Source organism: Phyllobates terribilis, unplaced genomic scaffold, assembly GCF_046119375.1.
Source record: "Phyllobates terribilis strain yellow unplaced genomic scaffold, ASM4611937v1 Scaffold_13__5_contigs__length_258822181, whole genome shotgun sequence".
Classification (NCBI taxonomy): Eukaryota; Metazoa; Chordata; class Amphibia; order Anura; family Dendrobatidae; genus Phyllobates; species Phyllobates terribilis.
The window spans coordinates 252,837,442-252,860,921 of NW_027362773.1; the positions used below are offsets into that span (position 1 = coordinate 252,837,442).

Sequence of the window (23,480 nt, forward strand, 5' to 3'; positions counted from 1 at the left end):
CATCTGTAAGGAAGATCTGTTTAAAATTTACTACAAAGTCGTACGGATGCTTTAAATCACAGTAATGGTCACCATGGACTCTTAAATGTTGCGCAAAGAATGTACTGTTACTTTTTACATGATTCATGATGGGTTATTAAGGTCTATTAAAAACCAGGTGAAGAAAATACACTACCGTTCAAAAGTTTGGAGTCATTTAGAAATGTCATTATTTTTTAAAGAAAAGCACATTTTTTTTCAATGAAGCTAACATTAAATGAATCATAAATACACTCTATACATTGTTAATATGGTAAATGACTATTCTAGCTGCAAGCGTCTTGTTTTTATTGCAATATCTACATAGGTGTATAGAGGCCCATTTACAACAACCACCACTCCAGTGTTTTAATGGTACATTGTGTTTGCTAACTGTGTAAGAAGCTAATGGATGTTTAGAAAACCCTTGCACAAGTATGTTAGTCCAGTTGAAAATGGTTTGGCTGATTTGAGATGCTAAAAAATTGACCTTCCTTTGAGCTAGCTGAGAATCTGGAGCATAATTTGTTTGTTCTATGAAACTCTCAAAATGGCCAGAAAAAGAGAACTTTCATGTGAAACTCGACAGTCTATTCTTGTTCTTAGAAATGAAGGCTATTCCATGCGAGAAATTGCCAAGAAACTGAAGATTTCCTACAACGGTGTGTACTACTCCCTTCAGAAGAGAGCACAAACAGGCTCTAACCAGAGTAGAAAGAGAAGTGGGAGGATGCACAACTGAGCAACAAGACAAGTACATTAGAGTCTCTAGTTTGAGAAATCGACGCCTCACAGCTCCTCAAACTGGCAGCTTCATTAAATAGTACACGCAAAATGCCAGCGTCAACGTCTACAGTGAATAGGCGACTCCAGGATGCTGGCCTTCAGGGCAAAGTGGCAAAAAAAAGCCATATCTGAGACTGGCTAATAAAAGGAAAATACTATTATGGGCAAAAGAACACAGACATTGGACAGAGGAAGATTGGAAAAAAGTTTTATGGACAGACGAATCAAAGTTTGAGGTGTTTGGATCACACAGAAGAACATTTGTGAGACGCAGAACAACTGAAAAGATGCTGGAAGAGTGCCTGATGCCATCTGTCAAGCATGGTGGAGGTAATGTGATGGTCTGGGGTTGCTTTGGTGCTGGTAAAGTGGGAGATTTGTACAAGGTAAATGGGATTTTGAATAAGGAAGGCTATCACTCCATTTTGCAATGCCATGCCATACCCTGTGAATAGCGCTTGATTGGAGCCAAATTCATCCTACAACAGGACAATGACCCAAAGCACACCTCCAAATTATGCATGAACTATTTAGGAAGAAGCAGGCAGCTGGTATTCTATCTGTAATGGAGTGGCCAGCGCAGTCACCAGATCTCAACCCCATTGAGCTGTTGTGGGAGCAGCTTGACCGTATGGTACGCAAAAAGTGCCCATCAAGCCAGTCCAACTTGTGGGGGGGCTTCAGGAAGCATGGGGTAAAATTTCTCAAGATTACCTCAGCCGCTTAACAGCTAGAATGCCAAAGGTCTGCAATGCTGGAATTGCTGCAAAGGGAGCATTCTTTGACGAAAGCAAAGTTTGAAGGAGAAAATTATTCTTTCAAATAAAAATCATTATTTCTAACCTTGTCAATGTCTGGACTATATTTTCTATTCATTTTGCAACTCATTTGATAAATAAAAGTATGAGTTTTCATGGAAAACACAAAATTGTCTGGGTGACCCCAAACTTTTGAACGGTAGTGTATGAACCAATAGTTTTTGAAAACATCAACAAAAAAAATCATTGCAAGTCTTGGATGGCCATCACACATGAACCTCCCAAGGTTTTTCTGGATTTGGATTAAACTATGTTTGGGTCAGTTGAATAATGGGAGGTCCTGGTGTGACAGCCATAATATTGCTGCTAAAACCTCCGTGTATGGCCATAATTTTGCAAAAATTACTACAAAAATTGCAACACAATTACCCCATGAGGACATGGCACTAGGCTTCTTGTACATCTCAGACATTCATAGCATGTCCCGTGAAGTACCCCTTCAAAGGGTTATTCTAAGGTGGATAAGTGACCATGAGAGCAAGGCTCTGAGATGCGCCATTGCTCCATTCATTGCCAATGGAGTTGCCATAGATAGCCGAGTACAGCACTTGGATATCTTTAGCAGTTACATAGACATTGAATGGAGCGGAGCTGCCCAAGTGCATCCATCGTTACATTTTAAGGGTCATTTGAGGACTCTGGATTGGTGGGGGTAACAGTCACAGGGATTCTGTGGATTGGTAATAATTTGCCCAGTTTGGAATGGCCCTTTAAAGGGTTGTCCAGTCTAAAACAACAAGTCTGCAGTCATTCTATGTGACTGCAGACTTGTCAAATCTCACATCACGTGCATTGTGAGGATTATTCGGTGTCAATGCCGGGAATGGAGGTTACGTGACCACAAGTATGCGATTTGGATACTCCTGGCCAGAATACGAAAAGTCTGTCTTCCATTGAGCAAAGCCAGGAACAGTCTAATCAGATTCTGCCCGGGAGTAAGCATATCACATACTTGCGTTCATGAGATCACTGTTCCCAGTGCTGCCGGAGAATCCTGACAGTGTGCAGTGCACACGATGTGAGAATTGACAAGTCTGCAATCATATAGAGTGACGGCAGACTTGTTGTTTTAGCCCCTTTAAGGTCTCATTCATCCTTCACATTGTATTTACTCATAATAGGGTGTCAGTAAAAAACAATGTGGCTTTATTATAATTCCAGATGCCTCCAAATTCAGGCAGCATTTTGCTGCATTTTTGTTCTGCAGCCAAAACCTTTTTTCTGGCAGTAAAAATACTGCATTCGAAACACCCGCATTACAGCATTTTTGACGCATTTTTTGCAGCATTTTTCAGGTGCCTATTACATGTGTGCTTTGTCTACAGTAAATGTTTAATAAAGTTATTAAAAAATATGTAATTTTTATTTGGTGACAAGCACATATACAGCCAGAAATGTTGGTGACAGGTTTACTTTAATTGACATTTCCCAATAATTAAGATATATTTGTGTTATAGGCGGTGTGAAAAGATGTGGAACAATGTCCCTGGGTACTGGCTTCTATTAGTGATGAGCATGCGTGCTCGTTTAAACTTTTCACCGAGCATGGTCGGGTGCTTTCCGAGTATCTTCGGTGTGCTCGTATATTAAGTTTGATTCCCTGCATCTACATGATTTATGACTGTTAGTCAGCCTCAACACATGTGAGGATTCCCTAACAAACAGGCAATCCCTGCATATGTTGAGGCTGACTAACAGCCATAATTCATGCACACGCAGGGACTCAAACTTATTATACGAGATACTCGGAAAGCACTCAAGCCTGCCCGGTGAAAGGGTTAAACGAGCACGCTCGCTCATCACTAGCTGCTATTACTGATAGGTAACTTACACTTTTTAAGGAGAACCTGTCACCAGGTCAAAAGTTAGCAGTGTCAGGGATTTTTTGTTTGTTTTTATTGTGCCATATGGTTCCAGACAAATGGGTCTTTCATATAGTACTAATACTTATCATTTTTATCAAATGGGTGGTGTTCACAGGATCCTCTTGGGTGTGTCTTTAGGCTTCTTTGCATTATTATCCCTTGAGCTCCACCCCCTTGGAAGACCATTAAAATTTACACTAATGAAAAAAAATACCAGATCTGTGGAACAAAAAATAAAAGACTAAATACTCAAGGGGAGCAGTTGGAATAAAATAAAAGCAAAAACTGGAAACTTTTGGCCTGGTGACAGGTCTGATTTGAAATACAGGCACTAGTGCACATGTATGGAAATGTGGTTTTGTTCAAGTACACTTATATACATATGGTACCATATTTCTTTCTGTCTTTTTCTATACGCTGTCCATTAGGGTTTCAGACTTGCTTTATACAAGCTCTATATTGGTATCATAAGTGAGTTGACGAAAAACTCCTTTTTTGACGATTTTCCTATTGATGCCTAGAGAAGTTATTTTTTTTGCTTCCCTACTGTTTTTTTTTTCCATCTCCACAATCCAATATATTATGCCACTACCTTTTTTTCCTCGAGCAGTGGCACACAAACTGCATGTGGAAACAAAACGTTTTGCAAAAAAAAAGGAAGGTTCACGATGGAAAGGAAACCACCAGATTATAAAAATATCATCGGTTTATACATCATTTTCTTACAATTTTTCCATGTACTACATGCATGGCGTTACAGACCACCAGTTTTAACAATCTTATGGGACACATCAGAAGCTATAATGTTAAAAAAACCTTTCCAAATATTGTATACAATACATTAAACTAAGGGCAGTCGCAGAAGACTGTAGTTTCGGTCTGAGTGTGATCCAACAAAACATCGGCTTGCACGGATTGCACTCAGACCAATGTTATTCTATAAGGCCATGCACATGTCTGATTTTTTTTGTAAATTTCTTGATTATGTTGCGCACCGTGGACAAAGGAACATCAAGATCTCTGGAGAAGAACTTGTAACCTTTAGATTGTTAATATTTTTCAACAATTTTGGTTCTTGAGTCCTCAGACCGTTCTCTTCTCCTCTTTCTGTTCTCCATGCTTAGTGTGGCACACACAGTCACGCAATGCAAATATTGAGTCAGCTTCTCCCCTTTTTATCTGGTTTCAGGTGTGATTTTCATATTGCTCACACCTGTTACTTGCCACAGATGAGTTTGAATGAGCATCACATGCTTGAAACAAAGTTGTTTACCCACAATTTTGGAAAGATGCCAACAATTTTGTCCGGATCATTTATGTGTGTGAAATTATATCCAATTTGCCCTTTTTTTCTCTGTTTTTTGTGTGGATAACAAAACATGTGTAATTGTATTAATGTTCGGGGAGAAATACTTCATTTTCTGGAACAATTTCAAGGGTGCCAACACTTTTGGCCAGATGAAAAGAAAATCTTCAGTATTAGTTTAGCCAAAAGTTAGTGATGAAAGAGTCTTGCAAGAGGACCAGGGCCCTACAGCTGAAAATTCTGAGGATAAATAGAATATCCTCTTTATTAGTTTAGTCTAATGTATTCTTTATTTGAACAGTTTTTATTTTTTTCTACATAGAAGTATATCCAGAATTTTCAGCCATTAGGTCCATGAGCTAGGGATAAAGAGACTCTGTCGTACAATGGTCTTTCGTCACTAGTTTGTAGCTCTAAGATCTTTTCACTTCGGAAGATTAAGGTAAGGTTATTGTCAGGTGGCTTAAAACTTTTACTTGGACTGTCTTACGTTTGTGCATTACAATCTCATTAAATTTTATGACCATTTAGTCTTAATTCTACCTGGAGTGATGATGGAGACAACCTGGCTTATAGACCTTTGCAGTTGAAAACCCAATGAATTGGCAGAAGTTTTACGTCCTTATACATAAAATATCAAAACATGGGAATGAATAAAGTGAAAACCGTAAGATAATCCTCTTGTATAGTTAAACTAGTGAAAAAAAAGAATAAAGTTGACTACTTGCCTTTGAAACAGGGGCAGATCTTCCATACAGTGGCCGCTCCTTCTCTGTTATATTGTCCAAGAGCTAATTCCATGTAGAATAGCGGCATTCCGGCAATGATTAGGAATAGTGTGTATGGGATTAGAAAAGCACCTGGAAGAAAGAAATAAGTAATGACTTTAACAAATACTTCAAGTGAAGTTTCCAAACTGCATTCATAACCCGCAGACATAACAAGTCACAAAGCTTGTAATTGAGTTTCACTGGTTGAGGACATGGAGGCCATCAACATACAACGAGATGGATGTAGGCAATTAGTTCTAAACAGCTGAAAAATGGCTAAAAAAGTCACAGGCTAGAAGAACAAATACACATACCCATGTTGTACACAACCATAATAGACCACTAGTACTTAGAGGGACTTACCCAGGGACGGACATACCATTGGTAGCATCTGTGTAGCTGTACAAGGGCCCAAAAGGTAAATAGGCCCACTCCCACCTCCAAAGAATCAAGTGGCTTCTGTGAGAAACACATAATAGTGCCAGCATACAGTTTTTGCACAGATGCCCTTTTCGGTATGTGTCCATCCCCGGCCCTATCGCACTTTCACAGGGGACTTTGTGCATCAGATTACTTTATTACTACTCTGTATTGTACAACTGGCCAGTTGTATGAAGCAATACCGTATAATGCTTATGTGTAGTAACTGTAAGAAGTGAAAAAAAACATTTTCTCAAGCTAAACTATAAAGGATCAATCTGATTTGAATTCATAATTTTGCTAAAAAAAACACGGACTAAATGCACACGCCCTTATGTATTTTATAATTTTTTTAATCGATTCACAGATATGACTGGAAAACCAAAGTGTAAAAAGTTTAAAGTATAAAAACATCCACACAGACAAGATCGAAATAGGCAACACTGACCTTAAGATTGCGTTATTTGCCAATGATGTGATTCTAATATCCACAAGCCCAGAAAATTTACTAAATGCTATAGCCCATACTATATCAGACTTTCGTAGCATCTCCTTTCACAAGCTTAACCACACCAAATCTCAATTTTTTCCAAGATGTCTCTCTCTCAATTGGAGATTCAATCCCTTAAAAAGATGTTCATGATAGATTGGCAGACCACTCATACGACAAATTTTGGTAAAAATCTTACTAGCCGCCATTCAGACATACTGTATGTCAAAAAAAACTTCATGCCACTTCTCTCTGAGCTACAAAAGGATTGTCCACTCTTCCAACATATAGTCTAGATATATTCTACTACTCCGGATTTTGCATCTCCTGGTTTGACGCCTACTGCATTCAAAATGCTTTTACTCCAAAAATTATTATATGTTTCCTGCTTCCCTCTGCCTGGTCTGCTGAACTCTGTTGTGCTTCAGGTTGAGCTTTGCAGATGGCTAGCTATGGTCCCATGTGATCATTTAACTGGTTCTATGTAAGGCCTACCAAGACACACACCTGTGTTTTGGTATTAAGACTTCTATGTTCTCCGAAGTCTTGTGTGCCTGCAGCATCCAGGATCCCTGTGTCACACAAGGTGTGAGAAAGACTAAGTACAACACATAGGGAAGAGGGAAAGGGAGCCCAGACTCTAGGGAAAGGAGGGAGTGTAGACCTCCTAGGTTGATCTAGTGTCACCCTGTCTCCACTAACATCCCTTTATTGGTTCTTCACCAATCGCCACACGTGTACCTCGTCCTGCCTTTCCCTGACGTTAGGCTCAGGCTAGGGAAGGGAGGTAATGATGTTAGCAGAGGATTAATCCGCGTGACATCCAGAGTTTAGAACACAGAATGTAGGTTTATTCATATCCAGCATAGGCACAGCATGGAGTCTGGTGTTACTGCAGCATGAGGAAATCAAAATACATATATAACAACAACACAGGAAGAGAAGGAGGGGGCATCTTGTCTGTGGGAGTTTTGTTTTTTTTTAACTAAACTTTGTTAACAACCTCACAATATGCACAACATATGACACAGCACAGTAGTTGTTGCAATACACATACAGATTAATATGTATTATTCCAACACCCCCACTCAACAACTACTTATCCTCTTAGTCCCATTGTGGTTCTCAATTCTTGGAACCTAGCTCGTGGCAATGGCTTTGTCATAATGTCAGCTACCATCTTATCAGTTTCACAATAGACAAACTGAATTATCAAATCACATAGATGATGATGTCTGACGTCAATGTGCTTGGTTCTAGCACTGATCTTTTCATTGCATGCAAGTTTAATGCATCCTTGGTTGTCCTCATAAATCACCGTCGGCTGAGTTGTCGGTTTGCAAAGATCGTCGATCAATTGTCTTAGCCAAACAACCTCCTGGCTTGCATAGGCTGCGGACACATACTTCGCTTCTGTAGATGACAAGGCTACAGACATTTGTTTCCTACTAGACCAGGAGATTGAACGTTCTCCAACTTTAAACAAGTATCCACTTGTGGATTTACGATCACGTGAATCACCAGCCCAATCCGCATCTACATAGCCGGTAAGTTCTAGATGTCCTGCTGCAGATAGTTTTAAATTTACATCTTGCGTTTCTTTCAAATATCGGAGAAGTCTCTTAACAGCATTCCAGTCTCTTTGGCGCGTTTTTTCCACATATCTGCAAAGGATTACAACTGTTGGTGTGATATCCGGTCGAGTCATAGTTGATATGTATAGAAGTGCCCCCACTGCCTGACGATATTTCTCATTGTTAGGCAACAGGTCATCTTCTCCTTCCAGCTTCAGGTAGGATGGTTCCATTGGGGTTGATATACCTTTGGGCTCTGACATTTTAAACTGATTCAGAATCAAATTAATTTTTGCACTTTGGTTTAGAAGAAAACTTCCCATCTTCCTCTCTCTGGATTTGGATTCCTAGATAATATGTCACACTTCCAAGGTCTTTTGTTTCAAAGTGCTGATTCAGAATTTCAGTCATTTTTCCAATTTCTGCGTCGTCTTGATGAACAACAATCACGTCGTCCACATATAAGAGAATATACATCCACTTTCCATCTGTATATTTTGTGTATAAGCACGGATCTGCTTGACCTGTTTTAAATCCTTCTTCCAACAAGACTTTATTCATCTTGGTGTTCCATGCTCTTGCTGATTGCTTAAGACCATAGAGAGATTTTTGTAGTTTGCAAACAAGATTCTCTTCACCTCTTTATACATAACCTTCAGGTTGAGTCATGTATAAGTCCTCCTCAATGTCACCATTTAAAAAGGCAGTTTTTATATCCAAATGTCTGACATACATCTTTTGTACAGCAGCTACAGCTAGCAAAGCTCTGAACGTGGTCTGTTTAGCGACTGGAGCAAATGTAGCATCGTAATCTTCGCCATACTTTTGAGAATATCCTTTTGCGACCAACCTTGCTTTGAATCTGTGGACTTTACCTTCAGAGTCATATTTGGTTTTGAAGACCCACTTGCACTTGATTGCCTTTTTGCCCTGTGGTAGCTTGGTGAGTTTCCAAGTTTGGAGTTGATGAAGCGATTTGATTTCCTCATTAGCGGCATCGATCCACTTTGTTCTTTCATGGACAGGTAGTGCTTGCATTTCATCCCATGACTGCGGCTCTGATTCAGGTAGTGTCTTGACAATGTAGGATAGATGTTTAGCTTGTATACCTTTATTTGATCTTGACGATCTCCTGATTTCAGATTCACCTGATTTTTCTGTTGTTCCTTCATTAGTTGAAGAATCCAGCCAGACCTCTACATCCTCCTTGTTGCTGTCTTGTAATTGTGACTTCAGCTGGACTACTGGCGTGATGTCACAAAACTTGGGTGATACAAAGTTCTCATCAATCACTACATCTCTACTTATTGTGATCTTGTTTGTTTCTGGGTGTAGAATCCTATAACCTTTCTGGGTTTCGCTGTAGCCTACCAGGATACCTTCATTAGCGTGAGATTCCCACTTAGTTCGCTTTTCTTTGGGAACATGTACAAATGCTTTACTTCCGAATATTCTTATGTGATGTAGTTTTGGCTTTCTGCTATTCCATTGCTCAAATGGAGTTTTCTCTGTAGCTTTACCTGGTAGTCTGTTCTGAAGATAGCAAGCTGTCATGATTGCTTCACCCCAATATGCTGTGGGCAGATTTGCATCAAATAACATGCTTCTTCCACTTTCACATAGTGTTCGGTTCCTTCTTTCCGCGACACCATTTTGCTCTGGGTTGTACGGTACAGTGGTCTGAAATAGGATTCCATTTTTCTTTAAAATGCTCTGTGTCTCATTACTTGTATATTCAGTCCCATTATCTGCACGTAGAATCTTTGGCATTCTTCCAAATTTATTATATACTTCAGCTAGGTATATTTCAAGTTTCTCTGGAACTTCCTTCTTGCTGTGAAGCAGGTGGACAACTGTATATCTTGAATGATCATCAATAAATGTGAGAAAATATCTCTTCTTCCCTGGAGTCAGAGTGCTCATTGGACCACAGACATCTGTGTGTATTAAATCTAGTGGCTGTGCTGTTGTTGTACTAATTCTCTTAGGAAAAGCTTTCCTAGACATTTTCCCTTTGATGCAGCTAGTACACTTCATTGTCTGGTTACATAGATCAATTGTAATATCCTCAGCTAGTTGCTTTTGGACTAACTTTCTTATTGCTTCTGGGTCTCTGTGTGCCAGACGCCTATGCCACACATGAATACAGTTTTTATGCTCTTCTTGTTGCGCTGTATACACACACTCTTTGCATTTCAGCTGATAAAGTTCATCTGTGATGTTTCCCTCTGCTAGTGTGTGACCTTCCTTTGAGATGATGCAGCTATCATGCTTAAATGTAACTTAATTTCCTTGCTTTGTGAGTTTCTTCACAGATAGTAGATTACTTTCAAGACTAGGCACATACAGCACATCCTTTACTGGGATCTTCCTGCTTTGTGTTGGTGAGATTTGACAATCAATATAACCATCTCCTATGCCTTCTGAAGTCATGTACTGACCATTAGCCATAATCACTTTCTCTTATTTACCTTGGTCAAGCTTAGAAAAGAAGTCTCTGTTATTAGTCATGTGACTAGTTGCTCCAGAGTCTATACATCATGCATGCTTTGATGTATTTGCACTGACAGTAAATGCAGTTTCAGTATTCACAGAATCATTTTCTCCAGATACAGCACTTTTAACCCTTTGATGACTGCTTTGCTTTTTCAGCTGATTCATTCTAGCTTTCCAGACTCTGCAGTCAGCTTTCAAATGTCCTGATTTCTTGCAAACAAAACATTCACGTGTTTCTTTTATGTGCTTCCTGTTATCAGCTAGGTTTTGTGTCTGTAAAGCAGATTCTGTGTTGCATGTCCTACTGTTTACACCTTCTGCCTTTCGCTTATATTCATCTATGAGCTTCCCCCTGACATACTCCAGTGTATGCTCATCATCTGGACGCGCATCTAGTTCGGTTACAAGTGTATCATAGCTCTCTGGAAGGCCACTAAGCAGTAATGCGGCCACATGAAAGTCCTTTAGATCTTTCCCAATGCCTCTCAGGCGTTCTACAATTTCCAGAACACTTCTTATGTAATCCTGCATATCCTGGCCTTTCTGTAGCTTAGACTGGAACAGCTTTCTCATGAGATAGAGCTTATTGCTTAAATTTATCCTCTCATGTACCTTTTGCAACTGCTCCCACATTTCCTTTGCAGTATTACATTTACACACATGCACAATCTGGTCATCATCTATACTGAGTGATATGGTACTTTGTGCTTTCTGATCCATCTCTGTCCACTCCTGTGGCACTGGGGCAGGTTTAGGCTCCTGTGTGTATTTCCACGTACCTTCTCTTATCAGCAGCATTTTCACTTTGAATTTCCAGGATGGATAATTCTGGTTAGTGAGACTTGGCACTGTAAATTTCATGGAGCTGCTACTGGTGGCCATCTTTGCTTCTTCTCAGTTTACTGTCTTTCTTTCATTTCTTTCCTCTGTGTTCTGGGGATCTGTGACTCTGGGACTCAGGTACATCTGGGCCCATAACCTGTTAGCAGAGGATTAATCCACGTGACATCCAGAGTTTAGAACATAGAATGTAGGTTTATTCATATCCAGCATAGGCACAGCGTGGAGTCTGGTGTTACTGCAGCATGAGGAAATCAAAATACATATATAACAACAACACAGGAAGAGAAGGAGGGGGCATCCTGTCTGTGGGAGTTTTTTTTTTTTTAACTAAACTTTGTTAGCAACCTCACAATATGCACAACATATGAAACAGCACAGTAGTTGTTGCAATACACATACAGATTAATATGTATTATTCCAACAAATGAGCACTAGTCGATTCTCATTGAACACTAAAGACAACAAGGGGGGACAAACATGGGAAAATTGCTTAGTTTTAGTCGACTCCAGACAAATGCGCACATGTCCTATAGCACAAGAGAGGAAGAAGTACTGCTTTTGCTCAAGCCTTCACAAGGAGTAATGAATATTGCCGGCACCTCCCTTTGGCACACAGCAGGTATTTATTCACCAAGGCCAGGGTGTTAATTAGCCAGAGGAAGGTAGCCGATGGGTCCTATAGACATAGCATCTAAGAAATTGTCTGTGATGCCAAACGAAGAGATCTCCTGCAACCAACTGCAGGGTGACGGTCTGTCACTTCTGACACACCTGTGACACCCTGCTATCTCTCTGTGGTCTCCAGGACCTCTGCTGCCTGTTCCTGGACTCTTGTCTGCCTGTGGTCTCTAAGACATGTGCCATCTTTCTGCGGCCTTCAGTACCTCTGCTACCTGTTTCCCACGTTAATCACCTACCTGCTATACTTACACCCATGGCCCATGTGTCCAACTAGACATTGGGCTTTGAGTATTCATCTCACCAGATGAGCCTAACACCTCCCCAAATCTTTTTTTACTCTAGCTAATAGGACCCTGTTAAGCTCCATATGGAATCAGAAGAAGTCATACGAGGGCTGGAGGATTGGGATTACCTAACCTTCAGAATTATTATTACTCATACATTCTAGATCAAATAACCAACTGGTAGACCACATGCCCTGAGATACACTGGAGCAACACCCTTGCAAAAAAGCCTGACTCAAACCTAAATTGGTATCGCACCTTGAAGACCTCAACACAGGCCTCATACATCCACAGTAAGTGCAATTAAGGTCTTGATACAGCTTGGAAACACCTCGTTAAAACAATATCTACAGATATTTACTGCCCACTCAAGGCCTTCCGTCTCTAGTTCACAGAGGTTAAGATACCCCAGTAAATCTTGAATAAATGGAATGAAAAAGGTGTTGCCAATCTTCAGGACTTTTACAACCCTTTTAACACCCACCAATTTACTTTCATCTGCCAAATATTCTAAATCTTGAAAGGAGAATTCTTTAAATTCCTTCAAATTCGATATTTTCTCTATTCTATTTTGTGTATATGGCATTCATTATATGTTTCCCTTTTCCTCTAGTGACATTGTGGACAAGACCCAGGAAGAGTTGAAACGTTTACTAGCATTGTCACATTTCTCCCTGCACTTGACATCTACTACACATCTGCATTTTGAATAAAAATCAAAATTGTTTGCATTAACCTAGAGTGGGCGGTGACTCTCTTCATATATGTTTTTGGGATTTCACATCCCGTCAACCAGCACCTCGGATTACCGACTGAGTGCTCACCAATTTTGTCTCTTTCTACAAAACTAGTCATCAACAGACATTGGAAACAAACAGATCCTCCACACCTTAACAAATTGACCCTTTCAATGAACACTACATGCAAAAAATTATACTCTTACAACACCAACCCCAAGTTCTATATGGATTCTATGGCTGAAGTTTCCTTTTTACTTGAATAATCCTCCACCTTTACCTTTTTCCTTCCTTAAAGGGAATCTAGATGTGCCCGATAAGGTAACGTCATTGTGCCTTATCGGCCACATTTACAATGGAATGTCTGTTTGGTTGGTCTTACTATAAATAATCTAGCTACACAGTATAGCATCACCCTATGATGAAGCCAGATGTGAAACGCGCGTCAGGTGCGGTTCTTCATGGTCTGGTGAGATTTGTTACTTTTCCCTTATTGCCACTGTGCATTTTTTTACACTCCACACTTATGGAAATATACTAAATTATCCTGTGGTAATTGATCTTTCTTTAATTACTATTTACATCTATTGTACCTCAACACATTTATTACATTGGTATCCGTCTGTAACATATGATTGTACCCTCTTTCTATTGTAGTTGATTGTATATATTGTGGGTCCATATGTTATTTTGGTATTCACCAGCCATGAATGTCTTGTGTCATGTATATGTCTTTTAGCTTATTTAATTTTAATTGATGTTGAAATAAAGTTATATTTTTATTCATATCTTTATGCTTTCCATGTATCTTTTGTTTAAAAAAAACACATAAATCCCTTTGTATTACAAAAAAAACCCATTTGTTTTAATTTCCTCAAAGCAATCTTATATGCCCCCAATATGATAGGGTAATCAATTATGAGAACTGAAAACATTTTCTGCAGAAATAGCAATGTCTAAAATAATGCAACAAAGCCAAGATGCTCAATTTTAAATAAATATATTGTATTTTAAAAGGGCTTTCTATGATTTTAAAATTAATGGCCAATCATTCATATCATTAATATTTAAATGTAGACGTCCCAACTCCTGGACACTCATAGATCAATAGAATGAAGGGTCAGCAATGCAGTTTTTCCAAAGACTACCATGTTCTTTTCATTATTTACAGCGGCATAGCGCTATACACACTTTTGAGGTTGTGACTGGTACTGCAGCAAAGATATTTATTTATTTTTATCTATTTTTTCACTTATATACCGACATTAATTCCACAGTGCTTTACAAACATTATCATCACTGTCCCCATTGGGGCTCGCTCACAATCTACATTCCCTATCTGTATGTCTTTGGAGTGTGGGAGGAAACCCACACAAACACGGGGAGAACATACAAACTCCTTGTAGATGTTGTCCCGGGTTGACCCAGGAGCCCAGCGCTGCAAGGTTGCAGTGCTAACCACTGAGCACCATAACACCTTCATTCTTCTTATGGGAAGAATTCTCTGTAGCTTATCTAGAGTGACCAAGGGCATTTTGGCTGCTTCTCTAATTAGTGCTCTCCTTGCTTCGGATGTCAGTTTAGGTGGACGGCCATGTCTTGGTAGGTTTGCAGTTGTGCCATACACCATCCATTTTTGGATGATGGATTGAGCAGTGTTCTGTGAGATGGTTAAAGCTTGGGCTATTTTTTTATAACCTAACCTTACTGTACTCTTCTCCACAACTTTATACCTAACATGTCTGGTGTGTTGCTTGGTTTGCATGATGCTGTTTGAATCCTAATGTTCTCAAACAAACCTCTGAGGCTGTCACAGAACAGTTGTAGTTATACTGAGATGAAATTACACACAGGTGGACTCAATTTATTAATTATATGACTTCTGGGGCCAATTGATCACTCAGGATTTAATTTAGAGCTATCAGACTACAGAGGGCTGAATATAAGTGCACATCACGATCTTCAGATTTATATTTTTAAAACAATTAGAAAACCATGTATAATTTCCTTTATACTGCACAAATACTTGCTACTTTGTGTTGGTATTTTATATAAAATGCCAATAAAATACATTTAAAGGCGCCATTCCAGCGGTGTCGGCACTCACTTCCCCTGGTCTCTCGTGCAATTGTTGTGTCACGCGAGCCCTGCTCGCAATCAACGCCAACATCATTGTCCTCGCCTTCGGACAAATCGAACATCAACAGGAAGCCAGAGGGCAGCCGAAACCCTGACTTCCTGTTGATGTTCAATTCGTCCGAAGGCGAGGACAACAATGTCGGAGTTGATTGGGCGCAGGGCTCACATGACACAATAACTTCATGTGAGCCCCGGGGAAGAGAGTGCCGACACCACTGGAACGGCACCAGCACAGGAGGTGAGTATAAGTGATGTTATTTTAAAGGGGGTAAACACTCAAATTGAGAAGGGCTTGTCCAAGTAATGGACAATCCACTTAAGTGGGTGTAACATGATAAAAATGTGGAAAAGTTGACGAGATATGCCTTCAGCAGGGGATTAGAAGTGTAATTAAACTTCCTGAACATGTCTGACCCTGTCACAATCTACACAGCAAAGATGAAAAGTTTTATTTCAAGATTCTTTTATAGAATTTTATAAGGAAAATAAAAAACACAAACAAAAAAAGTTAAAAACTATAATCTATTGGTTGATAATAAAATAAATAGAAGAATATTTCATTTTCTAATTATACATTACCATTAACTTATTATGACTGGTGGACCAGAATAATGCATACAATGAAAGGCAGCTCCGGCACCCATCCACGATGCAGATGAGCAAATGGAGCCAGCCATATCTGTAATTTGTGGTCACAACTTGCCCGATTTTGGGTAAATATAATACTACACTTAGGCCCTGTTCACATGTTCAGTTATCACCCATTTGTCCTGAATCCAATATAAAAAAGAAAACTGAATCTACAGTATTGCAAGTGGAGCAAAAACAGATACATACTTTGGTTTCCGTTTTGCATCCATTTTTGTTCAGTTTGTAACGGATCTCTTTTATCCGCACCTATAAGCACCACAAGTGTTCTGGTCATGTGTAGTACTTAAAAACAGATCCAATAATGATTACATGACAAATGACCATCCATTGTGATCCTGTGACATTTGTATCAGTTGCTGCAATTCCTGCCTCTGCTTCTGTAGCCAGTCGGCGCCGCGCTCTCGTTGCAGGCGACACGGGATGACAGTTCTAGTTTTGAGTCCTCTGGACTTGTAGTCCCATTGAATCTGGGAAATACAGAGTTATCTGTTATGTGGTTTGGATGGGACTGCAGGCTATTTAAGCTCCTGAAATCCTGCTGTCCACTGCCAGTTATATCAGACCCCCTTCTGTGTAACTTGTGCATTGCTATTCTCCCAGTGGATAGTCCTGATTTTTAACAACGGCTTTTTTTTGACTATTCGGCTACCTGACTATTCTCTTCCTACTGGTTCTTCCATGGAACCAATCCACTGGATCTTGTTTTAAGTCCAGATCACTCTACAGTGGTTTAAGGCTAAAGGCCAGGGTATCTGCCAGACGGAGTGGATTGCACCAAGTCTGTCCGAGGTAGCATATTTGAGCCTGCGATCTCTGACAGATGTAACAGATACATTTCCCATAGACTTCAATGTGAAAAAAATGGATCCAGTTGCTATCCGTCAGTTTTTACGCAGACAAAACAAAGTTGCTCAGGTGACATTTTTTATATCATAACTATAAAATGGATCGGTGCTGTATACAGTTTTGTACATTTCCGTCCTGTAGTGGATTATTTTACTTCTGTTTTTGTCAACGCAAAAAAAGATCCACAAAAATGGATGCATGCAATCCTTATGTCTGAAAATAATGAACATAAAACATTCAAATAAAAAATATCCCCCATATGCAATAGCTACAGTTAAACTAAACTTTTATTTTATTTTATTGTTTTTTTTTTTTAATACCTTAAAACAAACTTGAGGATATGTAGAGTGGAAATGTTAAAAATGGGGATTTGGGAGTATCAGTCCTCTTGTACATCTGGAGATAAATGCTCTCTATCCAGATGATGTAAATTATTTCTTAATTCATGCGGTCTGTCACGCCATATATTAGTCATCTGGAAAGCGGTAGTCTGTGCAGACACCTATTAATTCATTTGTAGAGAATACTACTCATCATCTGCTAATTTAAACAACTAGGCTAGCCTTTAACCAATGGACTTAAAAAATCCTTATAAGAATATTTTAGTAAATACTTGAATTGCCCACAAATAACAATTTTTAGACTCTGTTCATACAAACATTTAGGATTTAATTTCCCCTGTTCTATCATATGAACAGATAAAAAAAAACTTCAGGCCAAGAATGGATTCATCACATACAATGACAGACAGTCCTCATTGCCGTTAATGGGGTATATCCGGTTCCCATCATGGTGCCTGTCATTTTACCGAAAAAAAATAGGACAGCACTAGGTACAGGGGGCACAGAAGTGGCCTCAACTGAGTAATATTCTTTCTCTTCTTTCCTAAAATGGAAGAAGAGTCTAGAAATAAATGATCCTACAATTGTAATGTGGCTTTCTGAAAGGTCCCTTGTCAGCTCTAAAATGGCTACCATGGACAGGCTTAGTGCAAGCTACTCCACTTACCAGATCTCAGGGGTGGCATTGGCTTTCATCCTTTAACCCCTGTAGAGTGGTCTGGATTTAAACATGGGCCCCTTGGGCTGGAGCCACTGAATAAGCTGCTGTACGGTGGAGCAGGCTGGCAGGAGTTGTCAGGTAGCAAGAGGGCAGGAAAAGTACACAATCGAAAAACACAAAAACAGCCAGTAAAATAAACCACAGTGAAAAGCAGGAAAAAAATACCCTATACTGAAGCTTAACAAACAAGACTGAACCAGAGGAGCACAAGACTATATCTGGCTGCTTCCGCAGTAAGCTGGAAGCTTAAGTAGGGTGTGGTGCTCTATAATTGGCTGGAGAAGGAAAATGATAACTCCAGCTGGACAGCACACACTAACACTGCCAGACTGGATGGCACTGCAGGTCCCAGCCACCCTAATCTTAGTGGCTGGACCAATCCTGCACCGTCAAGAGCTTCTGGATCCATTGTCTCTTCTAGCACCAGCGCTGCCTGTAGAATGAGTATGGGGGTGCCTGGAGACAAAAGCAGACGTTGCAGGAGCAGGTCCTCGTGGAGATATGACAACAATGTAGAGATGAAAGTGTCTGTTACACAAATTTCTGTTTTTGCAAACAGTACCCATTTACCATCAAAGCTTGGATCAAAGCTTCATTTTTGTATCCGAGTATGATTTCCAGGCTTCCCATGGGGGTCCTGACCTGAACTCTCTAGCCTCCTAGACATATATGGGATTATTAAATTCAGGTGAGAAGACCTGTGGCCAGTCTGGAAAGCACGGTATGTACACAGACCGTAAAACATGGACATGTGAATGCAGCCTAAAACTGTACTGGTCACTATGACGCCTAGGTCCATGTGTAAAGTTTAAAGTTGTTGTCCACTATTGAAGAACTCCTCCTTAATTCCTTCAGTGCCCTATATAAAACAAAACCAATCAATATTCACCTCCCACAGTGGCACCATGACTGCGATGTTGGCACTGCTATTCACAGTGGGTCACATGACATTGTTGTGTCACTTGACCGCTGCAGTCAATCATCTGCCGATAAGCTGTCGGCCTTTACTATTTCATCAAAGCAGACATCTGCTCCAACTGATTAGTAAAGGCTGTAGCTAATTAGCGACTGTTGACTGGCTGCAGCGGTAAAGTGATACAACATCACAAGACCCATTGAGATTAGCAGCGCCGATACTGTAGGCTGCTTGCTGCTGTGGGAGGTGATCGATTGTTTTTATTTTATTTCGATTTATGTGTTTGTCCGTTTTCTTTATTTCATTTATTGAGTGTTATTCCTAACTTGGATCATTATGACAAATTTATAGAATATGCCATATATGTTTGATAAAGTATTTCCAAGGCACCAGAGTAGTTGTTTAGTTCCTTTATTGTCCAAAGTGCATCATCATGCAATATTTCAGCCAACAGATGACCTTTATTAGGCAATTACAAAGTGAAAAATAACATAGATTCTTTATAATAGGCTTGATAAAGGTCGTCTGTTGGTCGAAACGTTGCTTGTTTGATATATATATGTTTGATAGATGGGCGTCTTACCTTGAGAAAAGAGTCCCTTGCTCTTCTGTGCTTGTAACTCTGAAAAAAGTGAATGGAAAGAACCATACAAGGCCACCTTTCCATTTTTATGGAATGAGATGGTAAGTTCAGAAATAGGTGCCGCTAACAGGGTTGAAATCCTCATGGCATATCCTTCGATGGGAAAACCATTTTGACAAACTGTTGCGTCTCATCTACTTCTCAAAACCCGGTGGTTGTCCTTTGTTATTACCCTTTTCCACCTTCTTTACATACATTACCTATTTCCACCTTGTTTTTCAATATAGTATACTGTATATTATACATGAATTCATTCTGCGTTTCTGTTGTTTTCTAAATTACAGTGTGCTGAGATCTTTCTTTAAATATGCACTATGTCTAGTGTCTTTTAATACATTTAGGAGAGCGTAGAATGCCTTTGTAGGTCTTTATACGGCTAAATCCACAGAGCAGGAGGAAACAGAATGTAGTAAACGATGAATAAATGGACACATTCCCCCAGTCCATGAATGTCACAGCATTACTCTATCTAATGTAATTAGACGCAGTTAGGGCTGGCAGATGCAGAATAAATTTCATTTTGGTTACATACGGCCACAGTAACTAATAGCGCTACATACTGATTATTTTATCTAGTCTGCCTGCAAGGGTTTACTGTGCAATGTCCCACTTTAAGATTAAGGTGATCTTATTGATTGTTTCTGGAAATTAAATTTTTTTTTTCACAAAACCAAACATCCACTCTGGGTAAGATTAGGACAAAATTGGCAATGATGGCAATGATCTGTGTGGGTTCAGATTAGGAGGAGGCTCAATCATCTCCAAACCAAGATTGAATTTATAGATTTCAGAGTATCAACAATCTCATTTTGAAAACAAATTAATCCTAAGGAAAATGTCTACTTTGATAAATATGCAGTGGTTCTAAGAGGTTGGACCGTAAAAAACATTTAGAACCCATCCCCAGAATAGGTGATAAATGTATGGTTGCTGGGATTCCCACCATTTATGAGAATGAGGGTCCTTTGAATGGAATGGTGGTCACGTATGCTCATATTGCTCCATCCAGAGTACAGGACTCATCTATCTCCAAAGACAATAAATAAATAAATGGAGAGGCAGAGAACATGCATGATGCTGGACCCCCGTTCTCATGATTATGGGGTCCTGTGGTTGTCATAAAAGTTGTCTATGGTCCAATCTGTAATAGTTATCCCCTTAAAACTAATAGTGTTCAAAAGAAAATTTCCTAAAGTGTATCTGTTTTTTGGATCCATCAACTCATGAAAGGGCTTTCAAAACCATACTTGGTGCATGCCACTCAGTTCACCCAGGTTTCAGGGAATGTTGTGGTATTCGTCCTTTCTCCCCTATACGGGGATCTGGTCTGCACTGTAGAGGCCTCAGGATTGCGTCGACAGAGAAGGTGCTGGCCGGTGGAGCAAGTTGAGTCAACTAGATGGGTCAAAAGACTAAGACAAGCTCTGGTAAATAGCTGGGGTCAAGTCTAGGGAAGTCATTAGACAGAGCAGGTGTCAAACTGACCAGGGTCAAATGCAACAAGGAGTTGATCAGTAGAATCATGGGTTGAAGCCAATGGTCTGAATACCAAGGATTAATTAGGATAAACACACCAGTAGCAATGTAAAAAAATAGGAATTTAAATAAGATACCTTGCACCCTGATTAGCCGCTAAAACTTGTTCTGCCATTCATCTGCTGAACAGCATCAGCCATTGGTTGGTGAACAAAACTCATCTAAACCCAAACTTATATTAAACAGAACTAAACAGAGGAGGAGCCACTTCAGGAGGTTTGGATGGGCAGAAAGGACTCTACTGATTAGATGGGGACATCACTTCCCTTGCTGGAAAATACTGATAACGAGCTATGTGGTGAGCATGCCACCCAGCAATGACATCATCATCAACTGTCCTGCTGTCAGCGCCGGCCATGGAGCCAGTTCTACATTTATTACTCAATGTCATATGCAAATTGTCTCTTCAGAGAGGAAGAGGACTTTAACTCTAGTGCCACCTATTGGAAGTAGAAATCCTACAAGTCAATGTCGACCCTTTAACAAGCCTTGTATTATGACTTAAGATAAAAGCCAGACCAGAATCCCAATATGCAGACATGATGTTTCAGGGTATTACCCCTCCTCAGTGCAAAGTATGAGATCTGATTTTGCTAGGTGAGAGGCTAAGTCTGGGATCTAAAAGGTAAGGTTTCTCCTTGTGGAGAGTGAGAAGACGGGTCTTAAATGCCTTGCATGCTCTTCTGGGAAATTAAATATGAAAATTGTCTCTTCACAGAGGAAGAGGACTTTAATTCTAGGTCAATTTTGACCCTTTAACGAGCCTTGCAATATGACTTAGGATTTATTTAGGATCGCTGCTTCCAATAGGTGGCACTAGAGTTCAAATCTTCTTCCTCTCTGAAAAGTCAATTTGCATATTTAATTTCCCATAGGAGCATGTAAGGCATTTAAGTCTCCTCATACTGGCATGCCAGATCTGGCTCGTCACTTTCCACAAGGAGAAACCTTACCCCTTGTCAGAAATCTATGGCGTTAGCAAAAATCTTCTTATATTATTATTTATTACAGCTAGAAACCACAGAATTGATAAATATCTGTCACCCACAGTAAAGCAAAATGGAAATTCTTTGCAGGTTGAAATTCTACAAAATAAATTATAGAAATTGAGGAAAATATATCAAGAGCAAGATTTTAGCTTACTGGTGATCAGTAATGTAAAGAGCAATCCCAAATGACGAGATGCAGCTAGAAAGATCGATACAATTCTAGGATGCATAAATCACTTGTTTGATTTTGATCTCAATAAATACACCAAATGTGTGTTACATCACTTTTAATATGCAAATGTCCTCTTTCCAGAGGAGCATGCATGGTGTTTAAGTCTCCTCACTCTGACATGCCAGGCCTGGCTTGTCACTCTCCACAAAGAGAAATGCTACCGCTTAGATCACTTTTAATGCACCCTACAAATATGCAGAAGGCAACTAACTAGCAATCCCATATTCAGAGTCTTTCACATACTGTATAGGACACAGATGAAATATAGGAGCCAATGACCACAGGAAGGTAGTTGCCCACCACTGTTCTAACTCACATATCAGGATCTCTCTCACCATCACATGTCAGTGGAAGATTTTACGAGAAATTTCAGTTCAGAAATCATCTCAAAGATATAAAACTAATATGATTCTTCAAAATTTAATTTTGACGTTTCGGCCTCATACGGCCTTCATCAGAACAGGATGCTGCCCAATGGATGTATAGAAGATGACAGCGCATTATCCACGTGCTCCTCTCCATTTAGCGCCACTTACATTTATGCCCCTCTCTCCAGTGATTATGCATTTGATTGATACATCCATTGAGCAGCATCCTGTTCTGATGAAAGCAGTATGAGGCCGAAACGTCAAAACTAAATTTTGAAGAATCATGTCAATAAATTCCTACAATTTTTTCACCATATCTTGGAGTGCCAGGTTCATTTTGTTTCTTATGTACGGAGTGGAATCCTATCTGGGCACCCAAAACAATAGGAGTGCCACGTAGCCTTTTTGACTATAAAACTAATATGTTCTGACCATCGATAGCTGTACCACATTCGTCCAACAGCTGCATCTCCTGACCCTTCCATTCACATGCATGCTCTACTTAGTCAATTGTGCATATGTTTTTGGTAAGGATGGTGGAATAAGTCATCCTTGGAGAGCATGCCCCAAAGCACAAAGCAATCGCATTTTTAAGATTATATGCATTGTTTCATTCTAGATTTCAGTATTATTAAAGTAAAAAAAGATGGTTTAATATATATATATATATATATATACAGTACAGACCAAAAGTTTGGACACACCTCATTTAAAGATTTTTCTGTATTTTCTTGACTATGAAAATTGTACATTCACACTTAAGGCATCCAAACTATGAATTAACACATGTGGAATTATATACTTAACAAAAAAGTGTGAAACAACTGAAAATATGTCTTATATTCTAGGTTCTTCAAAGTAGCCACCTTTTGCTTTGATGACTGCTTTGCACACTCTTGGCATTCTCTTGATGAGCTTCAAGAGGTAGTCACCGGAAATTGTCTTCCAACAATCTTGAAGGAGTTCCCAGAGATGCTTAGCACTTGGTGGGCCTTTTTCCTTCACTCTGC

At 39.6% G+C, this 23,480-nt stretch overlaps 1 protein-coding gene across 1 annotated transcript in view; it reads right to left on the reverse strand.

Annotated features, from left to right (window-relative positions):
* The window catches only part of SLC6A2 (solute carrier family 6 member 2), a 287,250-nt gene that overhangs the window by 131,857 nt on the left and 131,913 nt on the right, over positions 1 to 23,480 (reverse strand). The window contains exon 3 of the mRNA XM_073657955.1: positions 5,522 to 5,653. Within this exon, the coding sequence (XP_073514056.1) occupies positions 5,522 to 5,653 (132 nt within the window). The remainder of the gene's footprint in view (positions 1 to 5,521; positions 5,654 to 23,480) is intronic.